We start from the raw sequence: 22,037 nt of genomic DNA on the forward strand, positions 1-22,037 counted from the left end.
TTCATTTTTTCCTTCTTTACCATGGGAAGCCTTGATACTTGTCTCCCTTATAGGAGAGGAGTATGACTCTTTGCTTAGTAAGGGCTGTGACGTACAGAGAATTAGTAACATCACTAAGAGAAGAAGTGGAACTTGAACATAGGGTCTCCTGGCTCCCAGTCCAGTGCACCTGCCTTTAGGCAAAAGGATATGTTGATGGGTTAAGGCAGCAGCAGGAGAAGTGATTTTATCTGTGGCCCATCTGGAGGGACTGCTCTGGTCTGGGTGGCTATTTCAGGAGACTCAGTAGGCCCAGGGAACTTGCTTGCTGTAGATGGAATGTTCAGAGTTTAGTAACAAGTTTGTAACAAGCTCTACTGAGAATGTGCAAATGGTGGTGCTGGGGGAGGGAGGGGGGAAGTTGTGTGTGTGTGGCGAAGGGGGGGCTTATAACTTGGCCAAATCTGGGCATAATGTTTTGGGTAGAAACTTAGAAAAAGCAAAAGAAATTCAAGCCAATGCAGAGACCAAACATGGAAAATAACTGTCCACATAGTTAAAACGTAGAAAAAAATGATAAGCAGTTGTAACTAAAGGGTTGTAAATGATAGTGTTAGGCAATCTTAATTTTAGTGGTTGTTAGTGCTCATGGTAATCATCATCATCATGAATAACTACCCCTGTGTTGGATTGGTGATGTGTGGGTAACACCCATCTTACTTAACCTCTGGGAGACAAGTACCTCCAAACAGAATCTGGTTAGAGCATCTCCAGCACAACATCTGCTATAGGCCCTTAGGAAAGTTTGATCAAATTCTATATGTGACGTTGCACTCCATATGATTTTATGAAAATATGCTAATGAGTGTGAATATAATGTAACTGGAATATGCTTCATGAAAACAGTCTCTTGTAAGGTATCATTACAAAGCTTATAATCTACTGAGTGTGGTCATCCTATTTGTATGAATGTATCACTCTTGTATCTGAAACTAGGAATATAAAATATAACTCTGAGGTCCTATTGTAGTTATGCAAAGTGTGGGCCATTAATGGTGGTTTAGAATATTGATGGCTCCCATCAACTAGGACAATTGGTTGTAAATAGCTCTGTTTACTTGCAAGCCTTCCTGTGAGTCAGGCTGGGAAGAATGAAGGCTTGGGGTCTCACAGGACATGTGACCATGTCACCTGGTATTGGAATCCATCTTAAACCTGGAGCTTTTCCATTTAGAAGGAATGGGAGGACCCAAAGAGACAAAAGATTCTCGCCTTGTACCAAAGGTATATAAGGGGGTGGAACAGAAAAATGGAGCAGCAGTCATGAGAAATCCCCTAGCTACCACCTGAGCTAACAAGGACTGTACCAGGGGAAAGGATTGGACCCAGACTAGGAAGGAGTCCAGTCTGTTAAAAAAGCTTATTGGAACATCTCTGAGGGTGAGATTTTAATCTGTATTCAGTTTCCTACTGTATTAGGCTTAGACTTGTGTGTTTTATTTTATTTTGCTTGGTAACTTATTTTGTTTTGTCTGTTATTACTTGGAACCACTTAAATCCTACTTTTTATATTTAATAAAATCACTTCTTGCTTATAAATTAACCCAGAGTAAGTAATTAACTCCTGGGGGAGAAAACAGCTGTGCATATCTCTCTATCAGTGTTATAGAGGGCAGATAATTTATGAGTTTACCATTTATAAGCTTTATACAGTGTAAAACGGATTTATTTGGGGTTTGGAGCCCATTGGGAACTGGGTATCTGGGTACTGGAGACAGGAATACCTGCTAAGTGGTTTTTAGGTAAAGTCTGCAGTTTTGGGGGGACATGGTTCAGACCCTGGGTCTGTGTTGGAGCAGACTGGCATGTCTGGCTCAACAAGGCAGGGTTCTGAAGTCCCAAGCTGCCAGGGAAAATGGGCTCAGAGGTAGTCTCAGCACATCAAGTAGCAGTCCCAAGGGGGTTTCTGTGACCCAACCCGTCACAGTATAAAATATCGACTACGCTTGAGAAGGGACACTGGGAGCTTCTCTTAACTCTAGCATAATGCGAGAACAGGGGGATGTGAGGTGACTCATAATATCTGCCACCTTTGCTCCTAGCAGGCAAGACAGCAGAGCATTCTCTCAGTTACTGCGTACCAGCTGTTTATATTCCAGGTGATCTAATCACATCAGCACAGCCTGTCTTACTCTACCCACTGTTGCAACCCCTTCAGCAAGTGAGGAGTTGTCTGCTTTCTCTATCTCAGTCAGCAGGTGGGTTGCATCTAAGCGGCATGTGGCCCTCCATACCACCTCAGCGCCCTTCTCTCCTGAGACTGGATTCATCAACTAGAGGGCAGGAGAATCAGTTCTGATTTGGGCCCTTTCCACAATGTTCCTAATGTTGTTTCTGAAAGCAGTTCTGTCTCGCTCTGCTCATCCAATTCAGCAGCTCTGGCCTGCCGACACTGCATGTGAGTGTCGAGGGCCACGAGCTGCTGGCCCTGGGCACACACAGACACCACGTGGCCATAGTCAGACATTCTGCAGTAACTGGGCAGTGCCCCCCTTGGCTAGTCCGCTGCTGGTCCGCTACCTTCACAATCAGAGGGAGTTTAAGCACCAACTAGAGCTACAGTATACCTTTTAAGTGGTTGGTTGAAGCATTTAGGGCAAAAGCTTTTAATTAGCCTAATTGTCTCTTAGGCTAGGTCTATACTACCTGCCTGAATCGGCGGGTAGAAATCGACCTCTCGGGGATCGATTTATCGCGTCCCGTTGGGACGCGACAATCGATCCCCGAATCGGCGCTCTAACTCCACCAGCGGAGGTGGTAGTAAGCGCCGCCGACAAAAAGCCACAGAAGTCGATTTTGCCGCCGTCCTCACAACGGGGTAAGTCGGCTGCAATACGTCGAATTCAGCTACGCTATTCACGTAGCTGAATTTGCGTATCTTAAATCGACTCCCCCCGGTAGTGTAGATGTACTCTTAGCAATGAAAGTCAGAAGCCTGCTGCCCTCGGTGCCCAACTCCCCTGTGCTCACTCTGTCAGTTGCCCCCTCCCTTGGCCGGGGACCTCTCCTTATGGAAGAACCAACCAGCAAGCCCTCAACACTTGCTACTGCTTGGCAGGGATGGGGGACAGCTGCCCAGTTTTGTGCAGTGCCACATGTAACGTTTTATACAGATTTTAATGAGCTAATTTATACAACTGCGAATAATTTGAGTGTAACCATAAGTTTCAGCCAATGTGTTGCTGATGAAAGGTGGTGGCCTGTTTGACCTCTGTGGAGAGAGGTGGATCCCCACTGCAGAGAAGAACAGTGGCCTTCCTCCCAGGAAAGGAGAGGGGGCCACACAGATACTGCTCAACTAAAAGAGGCAAAGCAAAACTATGAGGCCAGAGCTGAGGTCAAAGGTGCAGAAGCAGGGAGCTAGCGGGTGGTGCCATGCAGAGACCCCAGAGAAAAGTTGACCAAGGAGTTGATGGTCACTGCCCAGTGGAGTTCTGCCTGGACTTAGAACAGACAAGAGCAAGGCAAATGGCCCTATACTCATAGAGAGCCTCCGCATGGCTGAACTTCCTCCCTTGAACTGGTGCATGGCCAGCTAGGTCAAGGCCAGGGGTAGGTTTGCAAGGCATCTCTGGAGTGTGTGGGTTCTTGGATGGGGTGACCAAAATGAACACGTGAGAAGAAAAGGGGCCGCAATCTGGAGATAGGCAAGTGCCGTGGTGCATATACATTACAATACGCTCTTTAGTTACATGAGCACATGCTGCGTTTTTCCAAATGGGGCATCAGGGTTTGAAGATAGGACTCTCTGATCATTATCCCTTGAGCCAAAGGTGTAACTGAATGCATTTGACACAGACCTTCCAGCACCTTACACAACTATTTACAAGATTCATAGATTCTGAGACCAGAAGGGTCCATTGTGATCATCTAGTCTGACCTCTTGCATAACACAGGCCATAGAACTTCTTTGAAATAATTCCTAGAGCAGGTCTTTTAGAAAAACATCCAGTCTTGATTTAAAATTGTCAGTGATGGAGAATCGACCAAGAGCTTTGGTTAATTGTTCCAATGGTTAATTACTCTCACTGTTAAAAATGTATGTTTTATTTCCAGTCTGAATGTATCTAGCTTCAACTTCCAGCCATTGGATTGTGTTAGACCTTTCTATGCTAGATTGAAGAGCCCATTATTAAATATTTGTTTCCCATGTGGGTACTTGTAGCCTATAATCAAGTCACCCCTTAATCTTCTCTTTGTTAAGCTAAATAGATTGAGCTCCTTGAAGCTATAAAGCATGTTTTCTAATTCTTTAGTCATTCTCTGCACCCTCTCCAATTTATCAACAACCTTTCTTCTTGAATTATGGACACCAGAACTGGATGCAGTATTCCAGCAGCTATCACATGAGTCCCAGATACAGAGGTAAAATTACCTCTCTGCTTCTCCTGTTTATGCATTGTATTAGCCCTTTTGGCCACAGTGTTGCACCGGAAGCTCATGTGCAGCTAATTATCCACCATGATCCCCAAATATTTTCCTGAGTCCTGGCTACTCAGGATAGAGTTTCCCATCCTGTAAATATGGCCTACATTCTTTGTTCCTAGATAGATACATTTACCCCTATTAAAACACACATTTTTACTTGCATGCAGCTTACCAAGCAATCCAGCTCACTCCATATCAGTGACATGTCCGCTTCATTATTTTCCAGTCCCCAAATTTTTGTGTCAGCTGCAAACTTTATCGGTGACGATTTCGTGTTTTCTTGCAGGTCATTAACAAAAATGTAAAATAGCACAGGGCCAAGAACCAATCTCTGCAGGCCCCCACTAAAAACACACCTGTTCTACTATATTTACATTTTCAGACCCCTCAGTTTGCCAGCTTTTAATCCATTTAATACATGCCATGTTAAGATAGCAGTGGCAAGCTGGGTATCAGGACACTTGTCCCTGTGAGGTGAGTGTGGTTGAACGTGTGGAGCAGTGCAAATCAACAGTACAGCACAGCACACTCTGAAAAGCAGGGTGACTAACTGTACTAACTTGGTTGGCTCTGCCATAGCTGGGCTATGGATTCTGTTCCCAGCTTTGCAAGAGCTGGGACCTTCTGCAGCTTCTCAGTTACTTGATTTGTAAAATGGGGGGAATGATTCCTAGCGTAGGGATATGAGGCCTTGGTAATAATGAGGGTTGAGAAGTGCCCAGAAATGGTAGCAATAATTTGTAGAAAAGGTGAGAGCAGAGCTCATGGTCTCCTAGGTGCTTTGGCAGCAGGTCTTTGGAGTGGGACACTCCAGAAATCATGACAGTGCAACATGTGAGATGGCCCTTTCAGTGTACAGACTGTCCAGTGAAAATTGGGATGAGTGGCAACCCCACCCCTGCTACGTATTTTGGAGGGTGCTCCTACATATTTGGTGTCCTGGAAGCAGAATGGTATGAGTCCAGTAAATTGGGAGCAGAATGTCACACTAAATGTCATCTAGCCCTGAACTCTCATGCTCTCAGGTAGCGGTGGCAGTAGTGATCGTGGGTCAGAAAGCATCTCAAATGCGTTTGCAGTCATCTAAAAATCCAACTAATTTCAGGGATGCCTTTGACCTGGATACAAGGGTGATGGGTCACGATATGAGTGGAACAGATGACATGGATGATAGGCGTAAGCAGCAGCAATTAAGGAAGGTGCTGGCCACAGAAAGGCCACGGTCACACAGAGAAAATGCATAGTCGTTAACTGTGGTGATCTACTGCCCTGTCAAACAGCTGATCATTACATCCACAATTGGGAAATACACAGGCCGGGGCAGTTCCTTGCTGACCTATACATAGTAGCCAAGGAAAACCAAGCAATGGTACATGAACAGCATAATGGCCAACAAGGGTCAGGCTAGAGACTCTTGCCTATATGCTCGGGGTTTTACTGATCGCCATATTTGGGGTCGGGAAGGAATTTTCCTCCAGGGTAGATTGGCTGAGCCTCTGGAGGTTTTTCGCCTTCCTCCGCAGCATGGGGCAGGGATCACTAGCAGGAGGGTCTCAGCCGATTGAAGTCACTAAAACACAGGATTGGGGACTTCAACGGTAGAGTCCAGGGAAGGGTCTTGTGGCCTGCAGCATGCAGGGGGTCAGACCAGATGATCATAATGGTCCCTTCTGACCTTAATGTCTATGAGTCTATACACCTTTCACCGGGATCTTTTTATGGGGCTGACAGCTACCGTGGTCACTGAGATACCCCCGGCCCAACCCATGGCAAGAGTACAATTTTAGACTACAGGGGCTGGTTGACTTGGTGTTTGTTGTATTTTGAGACACAAAAGAGGCACAGTTTTTTAACAATTGATGCGATTTAATGAATGATGCACTATAGAAAATAGAAACTAGCTGGGTGCTGGGATCCAGATGAGAGCCGTGTTCCATGGAGCCATGAGAGGAGGCCCTTTCCCTCACACACAGTGCCGGCTTTGGCTTATTTTGGCAGCATTTGCTGCTGCTGGAACCAAGGGAACATCAATATGTCGAAAGAAGTTCTAAGGGGACATTTTCTTTCAAATGTGAAGCTGCACAGAAAGTCTTCTTGGCCTGTCTCCTCAGGAAAAGGTAACGTGACAGACTCAGAGCTCACCAAGCATTTGCAGATAGAGGTAACATACAATGTCACAATTCAGTGCTCTGAAATCTGTACAGAATGCAGGGTTCCTGGGCCTCTGTAGATGCTGGATTTGCTTGGTTTTATTGGACTTCTTTCTGGATTCTTTTCTGCACGTGCTGTGTCTTTTCTCTCAAGGTTTGGCTGCTGATTCCAGGGAATAGGCTTTTCAGAATGTTACAGTACACCATGTACAGCTCCGGGTCTATCTTGGGCCTGGGGCCTGAGTTCGAATTGCAGGCCTGTTCAGTGACAGAGTGCTGCAGCAAGTACACATCACTGAAGAGAGCAGTTAGGATTTTGTGTGCCGCTTTGTAAGGGTCATTTTCAAACTGCACCATTGCCTTAAGCTCAGTCAGGGTATAGCCATTGTAACGCTTGCTGTCTTCTGCGCGAGGCGGCACAGTCTCACCAATATGTCTCACCTTCCACTTCAGGCATTTCAGTTCTTCTTTTACATCATCCAATTCTCTCTCCATGGCTTGGAATTCCTTCAGGGTTACAAATCTCCTGCTGAAAGAGATGTTAATAGATATAAGGTGGGAGTCAAAGGACTGTCAGTGTTAATTCAAAATTAGCTGCTGGGTGGGATTATCAGTACAGGATTTGAAGACTCTGCACAGGGGCCAGCCCCAAATACCCTCAGTCTGGGGCCATTCAGAGCTGTAGCTAAATGCTTGAATTTTGTCATTAGTGGAGCTTGGGCACCATCCTCGTGAGACTCCCTCTGACCCTCCAAAAGGTATGTCCTGAGGGAGCTATCCAGCAGATCTGGGGGGTCACCGCGTAAGTGGGGCCGGGGTAGAAAGAACTTGGGAGGGTGTGTTGGTGAGTGGAGTAGGGGCTGACGTAAGGGGACATGCCGGCAGAAAGGCAGGGCATCCAGCACTATATGTCAGCAACAGCACTAGCAGTACTTTGGAGGATTGCTCACATCTGGGCTGTGGCAGTGCACACAGGGTGTAGGGGGGGACAATGCATATTGGGGCTGGGAATACAGTCATGGGGGGTTTCCTACATGGGCATAGCTGCATGTTGGGGCTGGGGCTAGGGCCTGAAGCCATGCACGCTGTGGTTGCTAATTGAGGAGTTGCATGGAGCTATGGGCAATCCACACTGTGGCTAGGGTAGCACACAGAAGGCCTGGGGATGTAGCCAGAATTAGGTCATTACAGCAGGTCAACTGCACGATCAGGCTATGGAAGTACACACTATAGGCCAGATTCAATGTTGCACTCTGGGCCTTTTGTACCAGCTACCTCGAACTGGAGGGCAAAGATAGCCCACTGATCAGTGTGCATTACACGTCCTCTGTGCTTGATCCCCAGAGGAGGTGAGTCTGTTAAAGCGGTCAGCTGGCAGGGTTGCCTCAAGCTGCAGCAATTCACATGTATAGCTATGGAGGTCCCTGGTTCCATCCTTGGCATGTGGGCCAACACAGTGCCTGACACATAAGCACAAAGACACAAGTGGCAAATAGTCCTGGCACAGAGGGCGCAAGGTGGGGTGGAAATCAAAGATGGGAGGAGGCATAGCCAGGGCAATTCTGCCCCCCTTGATCACTGTAGTTGGTGGGGAAGAAATACATTTTCCTATTGTAAAAATTTCCAATGGTGCTTATCCCAAGGGTGGAATTTTATAGCCCGGCCCAGAGATTGTCCTTAATAAGGAGCTTCTGCTTTGCTGGGTTTGGGGGAAAGTACCACAGTTACTGCCAAATCACTTCTGGGCAAACTCACTGAGCTAAGTTTCTGATAGTGCTCAGTGGGGTCCTTCCCTCTTTGTGACAGCATTGCACATGCTGAGAGGGGGGCTCCGGCTGGCACGACTTGGAGGAAAAGCATCAAGTATTTCCTGAATGCAGCAACAGGAGAAAATCTGAAAGCCTGGGGTGCAAAGAAAGGGGCCAGTGCTGTGATTTTAAGGCCTCCGCTATTTGGCTGCATCCTGCAAATTCTGTGTTTTTAGCATTTAAACAAATTAAGGGACAGCTCTTAAAGGACATATCAGCCATTTGCTCTTGAGTAGGGGCCTCTGTGGAGGATGGTCGGGCTGGCGTGGTAGGTGGTGGGAAGTCTCTCAGCTATCACTCAGATTGGGATAACCCCACCACTCACTGAGGTCACTCTCCCATCACAACACTATCGACCATGTTTAGAGCCATAGTCTGCCTCCAGCAGGCTGGGTGGCTGTGGTGCAGCTAAAGGGGCCTTCCGCCAAAGGATCTAGCTAGAATCTGTGGGCACAGAACCCAATTGGGCCACCTAGGACCAGGCTCCTTGTCGTCTGAATGCTGAGTCAGGAATTGGCCCTACATTTCTATTTTTTCCCAGTGTGGATGCAGCCAAACCAATATAAAGGGACTGACAGGAGATTATGCAGTCACATTAGGGAAGCAGCAGAGCTGGGAACTAGACTTTTCCCAGCCCCGATCACCTCACCCCGAGGTATGATCTACAAAGCCTTTTGGAAAATCTGTAGGGAAGCTCTACTGGAGTTTAGAGCACTGGTCGGGAGCTTCTATTTCATAGCTGGATATCTGCATACCTGAACTATTTGTTGGTTTTATGTGTGTGTGTGTTAAATAATGTGAACTGGCTGGAGCATAGAATGGGCATGGGAGGAGTTAAAATACATTTAAAAATAAACCCCATAGACACTAAAATGTGGATATTAATAATCACCAACTTTTTATCTTTCACAAAAATTCCTTGGAAATTAACTGTCAAAAACCTGCATTAATGAAATGTGATCATTGCACACTTAAAAATTGCAGTCAGGAAATGCCCAGATTAAAATTCCAGTAGCAATGTTCCCTTAGCTATGGTGCACAAGCAGATAAGCAGTGTTTTAGCCTTCTGCTTTTCTGGATAAAGATGCTGCTTTGTCATGAAGAACCACATTTTCAGAAGCACTCAGCATGTTGCGTGCATCCTGGGCGATGAGTTCTTGAGAATCTGGCCATTAGTGTCACGCTGGGATCTGAGGGGAGCTAAGCACTTGATAACCTGACTCCAGTTGCAGGTGCTGGTCCTGGCTCTTTGGCAAATCTGGCCCTTGGTAACACCACCGGTTAGGAGAGTTGCTGTGCTGCGGTTAGCATGGCATAGGGAATGATTTTGCCATGACAATGTGCTAGAACTCCTCCCATTGACTTCAGTGGGATTTGAATCAGGAGCTAAGTTTGCTACAGCTTCCTTTAAGCAGCCTGATCCGGCAAACAATTAACATGTAAGAAACTTTAGCTACGTGAATAAAGTTTCTCCTGTATCTGCAGGATCAGGGCCTATGTTACACCACAAAACATGCAGAAAATGCAGCATGACTGAGTTATCGCTGCTGCTCACTAAATGTCCTTTGCTGAGAAATCAAGAGCAATCACTGCCCCGCGTATGTAACCAGATACCTGGGGTCGTGTGTATGAGAGACAAACAGCCACCTGTTCCATGGCAGTGATGAGTCCAAAGGTAAATTCTCTGAGTCCTGAGGCCCAGACCAGGGAAATAACTCTCTGCCCTGAGGGAACCTGAGGCAATGTTGAGCGCAGTGATGGCCGTGTCTCCAGCTGAGGCCATTGTAGAGCACTGCCAAATCTATGACACCTACCCAAGGGTGGGAAATGCCCAAATAAAGGGCTTGCGAGATGACAGAAGTAACTACAGCCAGGAATATGGGGGAACGTCTTCCTCCAGGTTATGGCTGCCTGATGGGCTGTGAAAATGTAAAGGACCCTGAGCAGGGTGGAGTGGGGGGAAGAACTGCTGCTCACCTTGTCTTAGTGTGTAGGGAACCAAAGGCCAACACAGTGGGGGGTGGGGGTTAATACTCTCCCTCCTCCCCCCAGAAAAACTGAGGTTAGGCCACAGCAGTCCCCAGGCCCCAATCTCTGAGGAGGTGGGACACAGACAAGGAAATGGGCTGTGGGGAAGACTGTTTACGATCTGAATTATTGAAATTTGAAAAGAGAAAAGGTATTGGCAGGGACCCCTTAGCATGCCAGTTGTGTGCCCTCATTACATCAACTTCTTTATGGGGGAGATGTGACTGATATGGCAGCCCTATGCAGTATCTTTGGGGACCATTGTATTACATTTGTGATACTTTATATAGGATTGTGTTCTACTCCATGGGGGAGGATTACCATAGCTCCTCCAGGAACTAAAAACAGTGGGGGGTGACCAAGGTGAGTAAACTCCAGAGGTACCACCTCCAGGGGTGGCTTGCATTCACTGGGTCAAACTGGGTTTTCCAAAGACTACGTAAATCAAAGCTTTTGGTATAAAAAGCTCACAACCTTCCTCTTGCTTCAGCAAATGGACAGGCCCCTTGGTCCCAAGGTGGTCCCAAGTGTTGTGGAAGGACTGGAAAGACCTTGGCAAACCAGACTGCCCATGTGGATAGTGGATTATTCCTGGTATGTGTAGTGAGCATTAAAATCCTTGTATTGTTTTTGGCATGTTTTCTCTGTGATGCTTGTGTCCTTATAATAAATAAATGTGCTTCCTTTGATAGAGTCATGTGGTCACTTGTACCCGCTAGCACACACAGGCCATAGCCCTTGGAGAGAAGCACAGTACAGGTGCTGGCCATTAGGCAGCCTGGCTGGCTGGGGATATCTCAGTGTATGGCAGGGAGCTGAGCAACTTTCAAACCCCCAGTCAGAAGGGAGTGGGATATGGGTCTCTGCTCAGACACAGGAGTTGGCTGGAGGCCTGAGACCTGACTGGGCACTCCTGGAGTGGACAGGGTGCAGGTACCCTGAAACTGTAACATCCATGTCTTGTAAAGTGTGGGCTTTTCAATGAATGGAGCGCTGCAGTGTTTGCAGTTTAAATACAGTATAAGCAACTGTTTAAATTCACAGACAAATTGCTCACAGCACCTAGGAGGAGGAAGCCCAATAGGTGTGCAGCCTTGACCCCAAATGAAAATACCAACCCACATTGAGTGCAACTTCCCAGCGCTGCACTCAGGAACCATCCTAACCACTTGTGTGTAATGAGGCCATCCCAAGCACAGTATAGAAAATAGCTCACCTGTGGGTCTGTCTGCTGCTTGATTACAAACTGATTTATTGAACCAAATACCAGCTTGACTCCCAACTATCAGTGTAACAAGGGACCATGAATATCTCTGGTACGCCATGTTTACATCATTCACTGGTATAACTCTGTGTGCTAACAGTTTACTCAGTTATTTAAAAAAAAGAATAAAATGAATTAGTGACCTCCAGGATGGGACCCCTAGTGCCTGTCTGAACTAAACATGTTACCCGGATGCATACCTTTTGCAAAGGGGATCTTCATGAGTCGGTTCAAGATTCCTTCCTGTAGGTGTGGACCCAGAATTGGAGTAGCCAGCAGATTGCGAGCTATCACTGGGGTTTGCTGTCACTTTAGGCCTTGTGCTTTTCCTGCTTGGAATCACTGTGTGGTCTGATGGTGAGGCTTGTAGAGTTTGTGCTGTGTGAGGACAACAGGAATATGAGGAGGTCAGATTGAGTCCTGCCTGGGATTCTGGGTCTTGCTGTGGATTGGCTGAGCTGGATGTTAGATTAGGCCTGAGGCTGGCGGAATGAGATGATGTATTTGGCCTTGGATTGGTTGGGCTGGAACCTGATGTCACTAGTTTTGGATTCATTTGCTCCAATGTTCTAGGTCTTGGTGTTATTCTTGGGGCCAATTGAGTGACGTGACCAACTTCCAGCATGGTTGGGTTCTGCCCCATGGAGGTCTGGCTGACAGGCTCTGATGAAAGCGAGGCATTGGTTGATGTATCGCTGGAGGAGCTTGATGTAGAACATGGGGATGTTTTCTGAGCATTGTGGCCACTCCTGGTCCTTCTCACTTTAGTAACGTTTAGAGCTGGGTGTTGCGCTGCCCTGAAAAAGACAAGCAAACAAATATTCACTTCCCTTTCCGGACCTGTGCTAAGAGTTGATATGTCAGTACAAGACCCATCGCCCTTGCGTATTACACCCATGATTCACCTATCTCTTTTGTGCCATATTCCCCCAAATTGGTCTCTGAGGAAGCAGTTTTACAAAAAAGCAGCCACTGTGAGAATCATACCCAGCATATCAACATTTCCTGTCTTCTCAATGACTTAATATACGGAGACCTTTGTTGGGGAATCCAGAAACCAGGCAGCAGACAAATAAACACTGACTAATGCTAGGGCGAGGTCATATGGATGGGCAGCTGAATGGACGGGTGAATGGCTGAAATGCAGTCCTCCCCCATGCCTGAAGAAGTCATTCCTGCAAAAGGCAGAACCTCTCTCCTCATTGCAATGGACTCAGCGGGGTACCATAACAGGTGAGTCCTGGCATAAAGTTATTGTGGGAATTCTGGCCACAAGCAGCTCCACAAGCTGCTATCCCAGCTGGTGTCAGAGTTAGATTGGCTGGGGGACTTTGTTGTCCTGGCAGACCTTGCAGATGACAGTTCTAGTTCATTGGCTTGGGTTATTATGGACCTCCTGGTGGTCTCTGGCTCCACTTATATAAGGTATGCAATACCCGCTCGTGTCTGGGCCGTGCCATAGTCGGGTATTGCAAATATGCCACTGTTGTGGTCAAATCATCACCTCTAAGGCGAGATCAGGCCTTGTCCCCATTCCTGGCAGGGCAAGGACCTGTGACATTCTCTGCTCAGAGACCATGGCTCCTGCTGGGGGAGAATACTTTCCTTCCTGTAGGCCAGTGTGGACAGCCTGGTGCAGCATTGTGATGTCATCCTTGACTATTTATGCCCTGACCCTTGACTCTTTCTCGGCAGTGTCCTTGCACTTCATCGTGGTTCCCAGATGCAGTGGCAGGGGAGGCGACTGGCAAGCTAGCAGTGGAGGGGCTGCACTGACTCATGTCACCAGTATCGTGGCAGGTTCAAGCCCCTGCTATTGCTCAGCTCAGGACGGGGAGGTCTTCCCTTCTTTTCCTCAGCCACAGGAACTACAGAGTCCTGACCAGTGGAACTGTTCCAGGCACTGGGACATCTGACTGCCACAGGCTGCCTTCCCCAGGCTGCACAGTCAAACCAGTCTCACTGAATGATGTGCTTGACAGATAATTTTCTCTTGGGCCCCTGAGAAGCAGGAGGGAGCATTAAGTACTGCCGCCCTGGCTGAGCTGTATTTGGTCTCTCAAGACTCTGATGCGCGGGGGGAAGGCAGAGACATTTGCGATCCGGCTCCTTGTGCTGTGCCGGTGGTTCAGGGGACCGGAATCTAGTTGTAACTGCACATCTTAGAAACCCCCAGCCCAGCATGTCCAAGGAAGAGGGGTGGTGTTGGGGGCAGGGGAGGAGGTGGGGCAAAATGCAGCCCCACTCTGCTAATTCTCAGCTGTTCTATGGTCCCTGACTAAGTTAGAGCAGCTTCTGGGCAGACAGGGCCAGATCAACTGCGACTCCAGACCCAGGGAGCCAGATACAGCTGCCTGATGCCTCGCCACCCTTACACTCCCTTGTGCATTACGTGCAGGACAGAATCTAGCCTCAGGTTTCTAAGGCCACTGTCATGCTGTCTGGAACAGCTCACGACCCAACCTCAGGGCAAACTGTGCCAACCTCAGGGCAGACTGTCAAAAAGCAGGGCAGAGACCCCAAGCTGGTGTGTGCTATAGATCGATTTCACCAGCCCAGTAACAAATGTGAACTCTTGGATCACTGTAACAGTCTTACCATGCAGTCACAGACAGTCCTCTTGGGCTCTGCAGTTTAGCCTGCCACCCAGGCAAGCAGGACTATGTGATAAAAGGTCAGGTCCACCAAAGATCACACAATATTCAGGTTACTCCCAGTCCCAAGAGATCAGTCACTTACCCCAGGTCAATTTGTCCCTTAAATCTCACACCAAACACAAAGCTCATAGCCAATCCTATAGTAAACTAACTAAGAATGTATTAACTATGAAAAAGAAAGGAGAGAGTTATTTACGGGTTAAAGCAGGCAACAGATAAGCACAAATGAGTTTCAGCCTGTGATTCAAAAGGTGACAGAGTTGTAATAATCTGTCACTTCAGAATGTCGTTCAGGGCTAAGCATGCCAGGTAGCATGGGGATCTCTTTGCTTATGTTTAGGAATCTTTGCCCATCACAGTCAAGACAGCATAAAAGTTTCTCCTTGTCAGGGATTTTTATGTTCTTCACTCTGGAGTCCAAACTGATGGGATAAGTTCATGTGCAGGCCTTTCCTTCCTGGAGAGAGTTAGGAATGCAATCAATGGGGCCTCTCTCCTTTGAGGCTACACAATATTTCATTTGCCTTCAGTGGTCCATCTTGTAACTTTATCTTAACTAATGCTTCTTTTCCTGTTTGGTGAGTTACAAAATTACAGAGGTTTACAATGCAAACACTCAATACAACTTTACACCATGGGCTGTGGAGGTTATAAGTGAGATCAATATAAAGCCTAAACACTAGACACATTATTATCAGCAAAACATCTAATCTCTATTTTGATGATGCTAACACACAGGGAAGTAAGACTGGTTTCCAGCTATGCATTTGTAAGTGTTCAGTGAGGCCTGGGACCTTGGCATGAGCTAATACCTGGTCTGCCAGCATCACAGCCATGATCCGGCAAAGCACTTGAGCATGTGCTTCATTCCCCTCAATTTCAAAAGGACTATGCACATTCTTGGGGGCCTTGCTGGACCAGGGCCTAATCTCCAAGTTCAAAATGAACAAACCCTTTGTACTGGCTTAGTGCAGCTGAGATAATGGACAGAAGGGTGCGCTCACGCACACGGCACATCCAGCTTAGCTCTTTAGAAAGGAAACACAAAAGGGGTCCCTGTGAAAGGAAAGAAAAGTGGAGAAACTAGAACATGCCATCTAGGGCAGAGCAGAACGCCCCAGAAAAATCCCATCCTGAGCTGTGACTCAGTAGGGCCGGGGAGGGAATCCTACTTGGAATGGCTGATGCTGGCCTGCCTCTTATTGGAAGGGAGAGATGTCACTGTGCAGCCACAGCCGGGAGCTTTGTCCAAGTGGAGATGGGTTGGCTGCAGGCCACCTGAGTCGCATGGGAAGGGAGCGATGTCACATCACACAAGGACAGGAGCTCGGCCTGGAACCAACCCAATATCCCATAGCTACTTGGCCGGACAGTTACAGGGAGAGGGAGAGCCCTTAATGTCCACGGAGGAGTGGGCAGGTGGTGGCCCAGGCACAGCGAGTACATAGTGCCCTTGGTGGCCTGGGTGTGGTGGGAGCTCAGTGTCTTGGATGGACAAGGTGGGTACTCGGTGCCCTTGCTGCCCTGGGTGGGTCAGGGGGGTAGTCAGTGCCCTTGGTGTCCCATGCAGCTTGTGGCTCAGGGTTGCACGTTATTTTCTGTAGCTGGAAGGAGCCAGCCAAATGCAACCTGAACCTGGGGCGTGGCAGCAGCCAAGCAGCCTAGACCCTAGAGAGTCCTGTTCTGACCAGGGAGCATGAATGCCTGCCAGCAAAGCAGAGCCCAGGACTCAAGACTCCAAGATTGCACTGTATTCAGCACTGCCACCTGGGGCGGTGGGAGGACGTACCCTACTTGGGACTGAGAGACTGGGGCTATTGGGGTTTAGTGGCTTTAGAAAGCATTAACCTGTATATTTAGGTGCTGGGCACATTGTACCTTTGCTGGGGGGACCCTCCTTTGAATCATCCTCCATACTGATAGAGGCTTGTCTTGGCGCAGATAAAAGTGTTCTCTTATTATTAACTGCATCTTTTATTTTTGGGGTTAATTCCTGCCTCCCCAAGAGGGGTTGGGACATAGTGAGAAATCCGTGGCTATGTGACTTGGGATCTGGGAACCACTGAACCAACTGCGGGGCCCTCCCACCATGCAGACATCGCCAGCCAAAAGTCATTGCTGAAATATTCCTTACCGCAATGACAAAATAATCATCTTCCCTGTTCTAGTCCCCTCTTGTGAATAATCTACAGTTCTAAATGATCATAAACATTAAACAGTTTCTGATTGTATTCCTCTGCTAACAGCAATCTGAAACAGAAGGCAAAAGCTTCCACTAAAAGAGGCAGGCTGCAAAACTTCCTCCTCTTTTCCATTACATGTACAATTCTACTCCTCACAAACAACTACTTTTAAAGGCTTCAAAAACCCAGTGTAGGAGTCGTATTTGAAATCCATAGTAGTACAGTTTTCTACCATACAGCCTGGTTTAAGCAACTGTGGTGGTGGATGAAGATAAACCCTGCAACCTGCCCATTTCCCCATGATATAGTCTGCTGAGCCTAATTTGACATTTATGATAAAGCATTGCTAGTAAATGTTGTCATCATTTCAAAATTTCTCTGAGGACAACACAATAGACTGTATTAATCCGGCCTTGAATTTTGTGTTTAGAGCTCTCTGATAGAGTTTAAGGATCAATTTTAGAATAACTATCTAGGGACATAAAGCATCTAAGAAAGCATTTATATGGAAGCTCAAAAAAATCTGTTGTCCTTAAAGGAGATTGCATTTTTTCTATACACCTAATCCACTGTTCATCTTCTAAAGGGGCTTAGAAATCCACCTCCTATCATCTCCTAACTGGAATTAATACCCTTAGACGTGCTTTGATTGAAAACACATCTATAGCAGAAATGCAATATGAGAAATGGCAACTCTGACAGGAGTAAAGATTCCCAAGGAGACTGCAAATCTTTTTAGTCCCTGCGCCTGAGTTCAGAAGTGCTGAGGAGTTCTGGCTCCAGTTCTAGTCAATGGAACTGCGGTTGCTTGGAGATTCTGAACATCCTGTCCCATATGTTTCGATCTCTAGAGTGAGCTATTCAAGGGCCAAGCACCCACAGCTCCCGGAAAAGGCAGTGACTGCAGCAAGGGCTCAGCACCTCAGGAAACCAGGCCCAAGACATCTTGTAAAAGATACAGATTGAGTCTGGTTGAGTCAGTCCATTTCTGGACTCATAAGATCAGACCCTGCCCATGTACCTGGTTCTGTGCCATCCAACATGACCTTTGCCAAGCGAATTGGCACACAGCTGTTGTCCCAGAGCCATGGGGAAGGGCACCCTGGCCTGACTAAATACTGCTCAGAGAAAGGAGAGGATGGCCAGTCCCAGGGCCACCACAGATCGGAATAAGAAGAACAGGAGTACTTGTAGCACCTTAGAGACTAACAAATTTATTAGAGCATAAGCTTTCGTGGACTACAGCCCACTTCTTCGGATGCATAAAACCTTGACCCATCATGTAGCTTTTAATGGCTTCCAAGGCCAGAAGGGACCACTGCGACCATCTAGCCTGACCTCCTGCATAAGGCAGGCCAGAGAGCTGCCCCACAATCACCCATGGAGCAGATCGATCAGAAAACATCCAATCCTGAGTTAAAATATTGATATTACCAGAACCATATTGTTTTGGGATTCATCCTGCTTTCCCAAGGGGCAGCAGGGCATGAGTCCAGGACCCTGCCCCCACCACACACACCATGTGAGCTACCCAGGGGTAGAGTCTGTGCGTTCTGCTCCCCTAGCCACAATGGGGCAGCATCAGCAGAAGGAGCTCTGGGAGGGGCTTTTCATTGGAGACAAAGGGACTTCAGGCACCCAAATCCCATTGGTACAGGATGGGAGCTGGGCACCTAACTCCCCAGGACATCTGAAACCCCCAACCCCGCCCGTCCAGAACGCCCAACAGCTCAGTTGTTAGGGCCCTCTCCTGGCATAGCAGGGACTGCAATTCAGATCACTGCTCCACATCAGCAGAGTGGGGATTTGAATCTGGCTCTCCCATGTGAGCACACTGACTGCTGGGCTATTGGGTAAGGGCGATGGGGGGCACCACCTGAGAAATGGGCTGGTCTGGCTTAGGCATCCCACTCCAGGAGAGGGGTCATGGCTGAGACTGCTGAGTGGAGAGAGGTGCCTCCCTCCAGCCTGGATCCAGGCACCTAAGTCCCTTTGAGGCTCTACTCCCTCAGCATTTCCTCCAGGCTAGTGTAGGACACTCCCCGCTCAGCAGGCTGGTTCCTTTGACTCCCTTTTTTAGGCCCCTAACTCTCCCCAGGCATTGTCCGGGGAGCCCAGGCACCTACCTTGGGCCTGTGGGTTCTACTAGCTGGTAGGGTACCTGAAAGTTAAGCTGAGTGTTGTAACACCTGGAGACTTGTTTTCTAGCCAGCCCTCCTGACTGTGCGTCCCTCCAGATACACTTCATTTGGGCTGTGCAGGTACAGGATGACAACGAGCTGGGTACCAGCTGTTCCCCATGGCAATACCCCGGTTCTCCCCGCCACTATCCACATGAGTATTCCATTGGGAGTTTAAGCTGATTCCGCCAGCATTGCCTTGTGCAGATTTCCCTTGGTGACTGCTGCCACACACACACTGCACACTCGGTGAACAGCAGCAGGTTCAGGGGAGAGAAGAACCAGTAATGAGGAGTGCCTGGCCATGAGTCATAGGGGGTGCCTTTGCGTGCCATTGGCAGTTCACCCAGATCTGACACATTTTTTATATTTAACACTATTTTAAATGCTACATTTATAACCCTATGTAGCGGGATGGTCACCCGCTCCTGCCTGGAACGGCTTAAAACAGCCCTGGAGGAGGGCTGAGGAAGGACACGACGCCTGGGCTGATTAGGAGGAAGCAGGCTCAGCTGGGGCCACACCCCAATCAGGGCCCAGCTGGCCCTATAAAGGCTTGAGCCAGGAGCTCAAGCAAACAGTGTCTCTCTATCTGTAGAGGGAGATGGGCCTGGCTGCAGGGCGTAGAGACAGAGTACCTCAGTGGAGCAGAGCTGGGGGAAGGCAGAGGAGCCGGGGGGCTCCAGCCTGGAAAGCCCCAGGCTGCGGCCTAGCATAAGGTCTATTAGGTACTGGGTTGCAGGGGACAACCCACGGGTAGGCAGAGGCAGCGGGTCCGAACCCCTTTGCCTTTGATGAGTGGCTGATACTGCAGCCTGCCCTAGTGAATGGGGGCTAGAGGGAGACTGGGCAGTAGCCAAGACTGAGGCTAGGGGGCAGCACCCAGAGAAAGGGGCACCGGGGTCCTGGGAGGGACATGGGGCCAGTGGCAAGGCAGATCACCAGCCTGCAGGGGGCGCTCCAGGACGCTGGAAGAGCTAATTCCCCAAGGACAACCAGCAGGAGGCACCGCCGGGTGAGTCCGGCCTGTTACACCCTATTGTTTAAAATTAATTTATTTTTTCTCCCTGCTTTTAAATTAAGACTAAAACACATTTTTATCAAAGTGGGGGTGGGGGAGGGGGAAACTTTCTCACTGCCACTTTTCACAGCAGACTTAGTGCCCCATTACTTCTGTGCTGCCGCTGGTGGTAGGCGCTGCCTTCAGATCTGGGCAGCTGAAGCGCAGCAGCAGCTGCTGGCTGGGCGCCCAGCTCTGAAGGCAGCATCGCCACCAGCATTAGTGCAGAACTGCAGAAGTAAGGGCAGCAATGCCATACTATGCCACCCTTACTTCTGCAGAACGTTTGACCTTTGCGCTGGGAGGGGTAGCTCCCAGGTGGGCTCAGGCAAATTTTGGGGTTGCTATAGCCTCCACAAGCCCCCGTCCCAGTGCCCTCCTGCCTGTGCATCTGGCTGTTAAATTATTAATTACTTTTTTTTGCTGAACTCAGTGGTCTGTTTGATCTGTGATTTAATGCATCTCTTCAGCTGCTGAACAATCAAGCCCTCTAATGTTGTCTCAGTCCTAGGGCCGGCCTTAGGGAAAATGCTGCTCGGGATGAACTTCTATTTTGGCACCCTTTCTTTGGAAGAGGAGTTGGGGGTGAAGTTGGGCACATCCCCTTGCACCACCTTAGGCTCCCTCCTGCCCCTACATCCTCCTGCACCCCTTAGTCACTCCGCTCTCCCCATGTCCCCTGCACTCCCTCAACCTCCTTTCTTGCCCCACATTCCTGTCTCCTCATGGTTTCCCGTCCAGCCCTCAAGCTGTAGAACACAGTGACAGCCATCTTTCCTGACTACACCCTGGCTTCAGTCTCATTGAAAACCATGGGCATTGGTGTCCAGCTCTATTATTACAACATCTTGTAACCCACTAGCCCCCTCTTTTTGACCTATGACTGCAGGCCACTGTGCCTTGACTGGTCCTCTAGTGCAGCAGTTCTCAAACTGGGGTCCACGGACACCAGGGGGACCCTAGAGACTGCACAGGGCGGGGGCCGCAAAATATTACAAAAAGTTTTAAAAAAATCTCACCTCATGTCTGCACTGCCTACTGATTAAAAGCAGCAAATCTACTATTGCTGTGTTCACAACATATTCCGTGGTGCATGAACAACGCCATAATACACTACATAAGCATCAATATAAAAAATCGGACGGCTTTGCGATAGCAAAGCAGAAATGCCGTCCATTTTTTTGATGACTGAGATGTCTTTGGCGGGTGGAAGTGGAATATATTTTTACAGTGTGTGAGCAAATTACATTGAAAATAGATCCATTTTTAAAATGTCCTCATACTAGTACTGCTAGTTGTGCTGAAGCCATGGATAATGAACAGTCAAGTAGTAAGAAACAAATGAAGAACAGAAAGTTTGACAAAAGTTATATTGATTTTGGCTTTATGGAATTTAGTGATGGATGACCGCAATTGTATGCTTACAAATCCTATAAAACGAAGCAATGAAACCTGCAAAGTTGAAATGACACTTCACAACAAGTCACTTTCAGTATAAAGGTAAATCCACAGACTTTTTTCAAAAGAATACAATCAACAGAAAACTCAAATGACAAAAGTAACATCAGTTCCGGAAAAGGCTCTGAAAGGATCTTTCTTAACAGAGCTTCAGATTGCAAAGAGTAAAAATTCCCATAGCACTGGAGAAGACCTGATTCTTCCAGCTATTGTAGAAATGTGCAACATGATGATAAATGAAGATGCAGCAAAGAAACTTAAGGCCATACCACTTTCTAACAATACAGTTAGTAGGAGAATTGACGAGCTTTCAAATGACAGCTAATTGAAAGGCTACGTACATGTGAATAGTTTGCAATTCAGCTTGATGAGACAGCTGATGTTGGTAATGCAGCACAGTTATTAGTTTTTATTCATTATGTTTGGCTGGGGGACATTTTGGAAGATTTTCTTTTTTGTCAGGAGTTACCAGAACAGACAACAGGTCAGGAAATATTCAAATTATTGGACGATTTCATTAAAGCTGAATCGCTGAACTGGGAGAGTGCATTGCTGTTTGCACAGATGGTGTTGCTGCTATGACAGGCAATAGGAGTGGTGTTGTAGCAAGAATACAAGCCATAAACCCACAGGTAATTGTAACACGCTGTACGTTGCATTGCCAATCCCTTGCATCAAAGAGAATGGAACCCAAATTACATGATGTGCTAAATGTAGCTGTGACAGTTGTGAATTTTATAAAGTCCTGGCCTTTGAATTCATAATGTTTTTGCAAAGCTGTG

At 47.8% G+C, this 22,037-nt stretch overlaps 1 protein-coding gene across 7 annotated transcripts in view; it reads right to left on the reverse strand.

Annotated features, from left to right (window-relative positions):
- The window catches only part of GSG1L (GSG1 like), a 169,782-nt gene that overhangs the window by 40,243 nt on the left and 107,502 nt on the right, over window positions 1-22,037 (reverse strand). For 2 of the 7 annotated variants that reach the window (XM_054042257.1, XM_054042255.1), the window contains 2 exons: window positions 11,918-12,514; window positions 6,321-7,146 (listed from right to left, as the gene is read on the reverse strand). The exons of 2 other annotated variants lie outside the window; for them this stretch is intronic. In XM_054042257.1, coding sequence (XP_053898232.1) covers window positions 6,717-7,146; window positions 11,918-12,514 — 1,027 coding nt within the window. In that variant the 3' untranslated portion in view covers window positions 6,321-6,716. Of the gene's footprint in view, window positions 1-6,320; window positions 7,147-11,917; window positions 12,515-22,037 lie in introns of those variants that run through there. 3 more of the 7 variants (XM_054042264.1, XM_054042260.1, XM_054042256.1) reach the window with 2 other exon arrangements.

The sequence above is a fragment of the Malaclemys terrapin genome, chromosome 10 (genome assembly GCF_027887155.1).
Source record: "Malaclemys terrapin pileata isolate rMalTer1 chromosome 10, rMalTer1.hap1, whole genome shotgun sequence".
NCBI lineage: Eukaryota > Metazoa > Chordata > Testudines > Emydidae > Malaclemys > Malaclemys terrapin.